The sequence below is a fragment of the Gadus morhua genome, chromosome 6, assembly GCF_902167405.1.
Source record: "Gadus morhua chromosome 6, gadMor3.0, whole genome shotgun sequence".
NCBI lineage: Eukaryota > Metazoa > Chordata > Actinopteri > Gadiformes > Gadidae > Gadus > Gadus morhua.
Genome location: NC_044053.1, coordinates 5,420,209 through 5,427,708, shown reverse-complemented (window position 1 = coordinate 5,427,708; position 7,500 = coordinate 5,420,209). Strand labels below are relative to the sequence as shown.

General features: G+C 44.0%; 1 protein-coding gene across 1 annotated transcript in view; it reads left to right on the top strand.

The window, feature by feature from the left end:
- Positions 1–1,628, top strand: part of hamp (hepcidin antimicrobial peptide) — a 2,849-nt gene extending 1,221 nt beyond the window's left edge. The window contains 3 exon segments of the mRNA XM_030359307.1: positions 43–88; positions 91–143; positions 874–1,628. Coding sequence (XP_030215167.1) covers positions 43–88; positions 91–143; positions 874–981 — 207 coding nt within the window. The 3' untranslated portion in view covers positions 982–1,628.
- Positions 1,629–7,500: the final 5,872 nt, after the last annotated feature.

The following is a 7,500-nucleotide window of genomic DNA, read 5'->3' as shown; positions in this document are numbered from 1 at the left end:
GAATAATTGATTCCTAAACATGCATAATTCATAATTTCTTAGCAGGTGGAGGAGGTGGAGGAGGTGAAAAGGGTGGAGGAGGTGGAGGAAGCATCAACACTCCAGCTGCTGAACGTCAGGACCTGCTGGCAGGATACTGGATGGTATGTTTCACTGACCGTATCCATTAGGCTAATTAGCACAAACTAATAAGCATACAAGTGGACATGCTTTCCCCATGGAACAGAGAGAGAGACAGGGGAAAGAGAAAGAGAGAGGAGAGAGAGAGAGGAGAGATGAGAGAGGAGAAGAGAGAGGAGAGAGAGAGAGAGAGAGAGAGAGAGAGAGAGAGAGAGAGAGGAGAGAGAGAGAGAGAGAGACAGAGACAGAGACAGAGAGAGAAAGAGAGAGAGAATGAGAGACAGACAGAGAGAGAGAGAGAGAGGAGAGAGGAGAGAGGAAGAGAGAAGGAGAGAGGAGAGAGAGAGGAGAGAAGAGGAGAGAGACAGAGAGAGAGAGAGATGAGAGACAGACAGAGAGAGAGAGAGAGAGATGAGAGAGAGAGAGAGAGAGAGAGAGAGAGAGGAGAGAGAGAGAGAGAGAGAGAGCGAGAGAGAGACCGAGAGACAGAGAGAGAGACGAGAAGAGAGAGAGAGAGAGAGAGAGAGAGAAAGAGAGAGAGAGGAGAGAGAGAGAGAGAAGGAAATGAGAGACAGAGAGAGAGAGAGAGAGAGAGAGAGAGAGAAGAGAGAGAGAGAGAGAGAGAGAGAGAGAGGAGAGAGAGAGAGAAGAAGAGGAGAGAGAGAGAGAGAGAGAGAATGAGAGAGAGAGAGAGAGAGAGACAGAGACAGAGAGAGAGAGATATTAAAGAGTGTGCGTTGTGTTTTTCTGCAGACTGCAGGCCATTCGAGGCAGAAGAGGCAGAGCCATCTCGCTCTGTGTCGCTGGTGCTGCAACTGCTGTCGCAACCAGAAGGGCTGTGGCATTTGCTGCAAGTTCTAGTCCCTCACGTTAAAGTACAAGTCCCACACCTTAAAGTAGTAGTCCCTCACTTTAAAGTTCTAGTCCCTCAAGTTAGATTAAAAGTCTGAAACCTTAAAGCAGTAGTCCTCATTTTAAAGTTCTAGGCCCTAACCTTAAATTTCTAGTCACTCAGAGAGTTAGTCTCAGAGAACCATTAAAGGGCAACTACTAGCCAGGCTCACCTGGGAGTCTGCTGCCCCCTAAAGGTGAATCGCTGTACTGAGTAATGATGTCCACAGTCTACCTGCAGGCCTAACCCTTAGCTGCTCCTTAATGACATGTATCTGAATTATTTGGATTAATGCTCCTACTAAATGATTAAAAGTAAATGTGTTGTTTCAACCTGGGATCTTAAGAGTGGTAGCAGATACTGTGGCGTTTTCAATCTTCTCTAATGTGTAATGCTGTGTTGTATCTTGTATGTTTTGATTTACTTTCTACAGGATTTAAATATGTGTGACTAATTAAGATATCTATTTTTCTATTTATTGTTAATATGTAAGCTTTTGCTATCCTCTATTTGTAAACTAAATTATATGCAAAAATTGTTTTGGTTTCCAATATGAAACCTTGTCTGAAAATGTTCAATATTCAGTGTTAAATAAATACAGTTGATCACAATAAAATAGTTGCTGTTCTTATATGGTTGGGAGGTTATTTAATCCACAATGCCAGCATTCATGAATACAAAATAGAAACAGGATCGAAAACATGCTTAGATAGTGTAAACATGAACAACACAAAAAAATGATAAGATTATCTTGGTAAATCACAGCTCCCCCTTCAGGAGTGGAAATGTATTGAACTTTATTAACATGAAACGGTTCTCATCAAGAGGAGAAATAATCAGGATCCAATCCCAGAGAATAGAGCCTCTCTTTCATTAGCTGTCTAAGAGGATTTTATTCTACAGAAGTCCCATGAAGTGTTTTATCTATTGGACAAAGAAACAGCGCATTAAACTGTTAGTACAGGCCCACTAGATATCACAGTCTCACGCTCTCACAAACACACACACACACCACACTCCGCACACGCACACGCACACGCACACAGACACAAACACGTTAAACGACCAATGATACGCGGTCATAATATCAAGTTATCTGACTGGAAGAGAGATTGTAACTATGGTCCTGGTATTTATTTTACGCTCTGGGTAGTCATTTAATAACGTTTGACTTTTATTCTGCTTCAAAACATTTCTGTCATTGACTAATGTATAATTTGAAAGTATTAGGGAAGGTGAAAGAAACACGCGTGCTTACTTACACAAAAAAGCTAATGGAGTTAATCGAGAGCTGTGGTTGGTTTTCAATGTTTGCTGTGGTCGTTTTTTTTAATAAATACGAGCAAATAAAATAATTAAGTTACGACTGTTATTAAGGACATGGTATTGTATATCAACTAAATCTCCAATTAAATCGATACTACTGGATACAATACGCCAGTGATTGTATTTGAACTGTATTGTAAATCTTTACTAGCAGCAGATCATGCAGTTAGGTAGATCAGTTGGTGGAAGACGTCTCTCTTTGGTCACTCCAGAGCAAAGCATCATGGGTTGGGAGGGGCAGAGGCGTCAGCTGGTTTCTCTGAAGTTCTCGGTGGCATCACGAGGGCGCTGAGAGATATTTTGTTTACCACTAGTTTGTTTTTTCATTCCGGTGTGCAAGTAAGTCTGCTTGCGCCCCAAAACACCCCCTCTCTCCGGTCAGGTAGTCGAGAGACCGCAGCGACGGGGACGGCGCTTGCGCGAGAGCGTGCAGGTCTTTCCAGGCACAGACTCCAACCCTTGTGTCGACTCAGCTCTCCTGAGAGGACCCCGCATCATAAATCAACAGACACACACCCACACACAATCACACACACACACACACACACACACACACACACACACACACACACACACACACACACACACACACACACACACCACACACACACAACACACACACACACACCACACGGGTTGTAAAAACATACGCACCCTCTCGATGGGCTAACACACACTTTCTCTTTCTGTATCTTCACACTATCTTCTTCAACACTTATGACTGCCCCCAACGCCAGCGGGACCAACAGGCTTCAGGTCTGGCCCTGAGCGTGGCATCGTCTCGGACCAGTGATGATGACACATTGTTAGAGCCCAGTGTGTGTGTGTTTTTGTGTGCGTGTTTATTTTCGTGTGGTGATCCCGGGCAGGTTGATGACGGCAGGTACTGACATAATACTGGTGGTTATTGATCCCCACCTGGGAGGGCAAACCCTGAGAACTGAGACCTATTAGCGGCAGGGGGCAGGATGCTCTAATGATCCAGACTCTCCAGGGTGTTCCACTACCAGCTGGGAAGTTCTGGGCTCCATCCCAAATGCATAACATGGACGCATCTTACAGAAAGATGGGGAGGACCCAAATGTTGATTTACCGATATCCACAGTCGAACTGTATGCATGTTGAGCATGGTTTCCTAACCTCTAACCTCAATGAAATGTAACTGCACTGCAAGTCTAAATCCTCTTATTATCAGCACCTGTCATGGTGTTGACAGGCCATCAATAATATTTGATTCTTCATTTCACACTATCTTCTATAACGGCTATTTAAATCAAAGCAAAATAGAAGGATATGAGGGAGGAAATTAGTTTGAAACAAAAACAATAAATATTGAAAACGGATTTCATATTTGTCAAACAAAGAAAATATTTCCTCATAGTTAGTTTTTTACACTCTTGCTTTTTTCCTTAAATCAAATAATTCCAAAAAGAGGTAAAGTAAGTAGCCAAAGTTCTCTAATAATACCAGCCAAAACGGTAGTCCCATAAATCATGAAGAGAGAATTGCGGAAAAAATCGAAAAATAAATAAATAACCTTTAGCAGCTGGCCAGATGCCATCAGAGGGCCCACACTCCAACACAATGCCTAACACACAATAAAAAGAAAACAAACAGGAGAGGCTTTTGTTTTTTTATTTTCTTGCTTTATATATATACAATTCTTTAGGGGTACATCCCTCCTGCATCTTAAAGGTTAAAAACCAAACTCATATGTTGGTAGCACTGAAAGTATTTTTTGTAAGTGATAGTGTAAATAAGAACAAACTTCTGAACAATATATATGTATATATATATATAGTGGTAGGCATAGGTTTAGGCACCCATGCTAAAGTTGAATAAAAAGAGGAATAAATCATCTTTTGGAAATCGATCTTAATGCCTTAATTAACCAAAGGAAAAATCCATCCAAGGACTGTATTTTAATGGAGAACAATTATTTATTCACGATACATTATTCATTCACAAAGCAATTTGGTGTCCTTAAAGGTTGGATTTTTTCCTCCTTTGGTTAATCAAAGCATTAAGATCAATTTCCAAAAGATTAATTTGTATTCCTCTTTTTAGTCAACTATAGCATGGGTGCCTAAACTTATTCCTACCCCTGTATATATAAAGGTATACTAATTGACAACCTGAATACACCATAAACATGGTGTACACACAGTTTCCCAGAAATCATGAGAAGAACGCCCTTTCACTACAACTCCTAATCTTTTGCCCTTCTGGTTGTCGGTGGGGTGATACCTCATGGCTCACTCATCCAATCAGGAGCCTTCCCTAATGTCCTCTTCGTCGGCGCTTGGAGTTCAGGGACTGGTTCCCAGAACCATCTGGCCTTCCGTCCCGGAAGCCGCAGCCAGTCAGGAACAACTCTTACACCAGGGCTCTGCTGAAGACACCTCATCACATCGCCATCAGAGCTTTGCCTAGACGGTGTCACTAAAGGTGTCACATTATGCCGCCATGTGGGAGTGGGATTAGCAACTGCAAGCCGTTTTGAAAATCTGCCGCTTCTGACATCACAAGTGGGCGTGTCCACCTAGATGTATGTACGCTGGATAGATCAGTACAACAGCCTACAAAGTGGACTGTAGCAGACGTTTCTCATCTATCTGTCATACATCTAGGTGGACATGCCCACTTGTGATGTCAGAAGAGGCAGATTTTCCTCAAATGTTATCCCACTCACACCTGGTGGTAGTATACTACGTCCCCTTTAAAGAAAGGGATAACATTCACAGCATCGAAACGCCCGAAAACAATCAATGCACAGAGAATAAAGAGGCAGAACGCTGAGTAGACGCTCAGACATCCTTTTGAAAGAGAAAATCGGTCGCTCCGCGATGCAGAGGAGTCCCTTCCATTTGTATTAGGCAGTGTTTCCCAGCCGACGGAGCGCTCATTAAACGCTGCACTGCTGAAAAGCTCTCGTGCCGCCGAGGCGAGTAGGAAGAACACTCACGTTCTGCTCAACTCTCTCTGGTGTTCCTCCCCGTGCTGATAAACCATCCTGACCTTTAGATGTTGGTTTAAGAGCTCCGGGAGGGGCTGGGTTCCGCACACAGTCTGGCAGCTTTACTGGAGGACCAAAAAACCTTCATCAAATATTCAGCAGCCTCCAGACGGGCTCTTAATTATAACGCTGTAAATATCGGAGACGAATTTGAAATATCACTGAATGCCGCCTGTCATCAGAGTGCTACGACGTGTTATCATACAGTGATACTTCCTTCCTCTCTATCAGTCCCTTCATCTAGGGACCTGAAAGACTATTTCAGCGTGTCTGGGATCCCGCCAGCACACCCACGTCAATGAAAGGACCATCATTTGCATTTTTTGTTCACAGATTTCGTGCGTTCGACTTCGATTCCCTCGTGCCAGAGTGTCCTGAGTGTTCTGTTGCCTCGTCAGGCCATGGCCCCCACCTCTGACGGTATGGCAACTCATTTTGGGTCCGGACCCATAGATAAACGCTGGTCTACGGTAGAGATTCCTCACCCAGTGTTTAAACATGAGGCCAGCTTGGTGGGACGATGAGAGGATTCATGCAACGATGGCAGAAACGTTCTCGTGAGACTCCGAGAGAAGCAGAGGGAGATTAAAAAAAAAGAGTCAGAGTCTGAAGAGACCGACCGATGGAAAGACTGATTGACGGACAGGAAAACAGATTGACTTGACGTGATTGACTGTGTGTTTGTGTGTGTGCTTATGTGTGTGTATTCGTATATTTGATGTTATTGGATGGGTTGGTGTATTTATAGATGTGGTGTTGTGTGTGTGTGTGTGTGTGTGTGGTGTGTGTGTGTGTGTGTGTGTGTGTGTGTGTGTGTGTGTGCGCGTGTGTGTGCGTGCGTGTGTGTGTGTGTGCATGTGTGTTGTGTGTGTGTGTGTGTGTGTGTGTGTGTGTGTGTGTGTGTGTGTGTGTGTGTGTGTGTGTGTGTGTGCGTGCGTGCGTGTGTGTGTGTGTGATGAGTGAGTATGTGATCATCTGTGTTCTGATGTGTGTTTGGTGTGTGGATGTGCGTGTCAACGTGTTGATGTGTGTGTGTGTGTTTGACGTGTGGACAGGTTGATGTGTGTGTGTACTGTGTTTGTCTCTCAAAATGTTAGCAGAAGATGTCTGAGGGAAGCTGCCATGTAGAGGGAGCTCAGACATCGACCCAGGTGACTTACCATACGGCATCTCTGCTGAGTTTAAAGTATATCTATATACACAGGCTGCTGAGACGGCACTTTAGATTATCAGAGGTATACACCCTCTGCTTGGGGCTTTACGCTTGTGCTGAAAATCGATACCTATCAAGACCGTGCCTCCATAGACACTGAATTGACGATCACGCTCACGTGGATGAGATAGCGATTAACGTTATGCTTGTAACATCATGAGGGATCCCCATGATCCTTGAAATCTGCCTCTGTGCGTCATTGTTTTAATTATTGCCGGAGGAAACTTATCAGAAAACCGGCCACCGCTATGACGATAATTACAAGGATAATTACTTGTAAAGTGGAGAAAAATGTCCATGTGGAGTAGATTCCACATCCACCAATCACAGCGCTAGCCAAAGACTTACGTCAATGAAGCTCAAGTGGAAATCTGCCTCGAGAGGACATTTGGAGTTGCTACTACAAATGCCACAGCAGCATTCCATCCGAACTGAATAACGCAGTACCTCTCTTTCTGATTGGCAAATCCCTCCAGGGCTTCAATCTCCTAATCTCCCAGCAGCCAACCGAATGTTGCGTGAGGCGGGGCCAGAGTTCGTCCAGACGCAGGGCCGAAAGGTTGTAGGGGAATGAAAACATTCCATCTGCAAACTGAACCAGACGTTAACAATGTCAAGGAAGGAGGAATAATATTATGATTTTGTACGGAGCATTAAAGTGAATGGGCAGGGAACTGGTGAATAAGAGTAACATGAATAATTTAAGCTTCAACATAAGGAAGCCTGCATTCCCTTCCAGACAGCAGCACAAAGTAGATCCCCTGAGCGTTCGGCTGCAGGGACGGTGGTAATTATTCCTGTTGCTTTGTTAGTCAATTCCTCCTCTAATGAAGCCATTATCTCCTAACAGAGTTTGAGTTTGCTTCGTGTGATAAATGAAGAGCCCCCCCCACCGGTGGAGAATATGGCAGAGCTACAGGTAATGTCAGACTC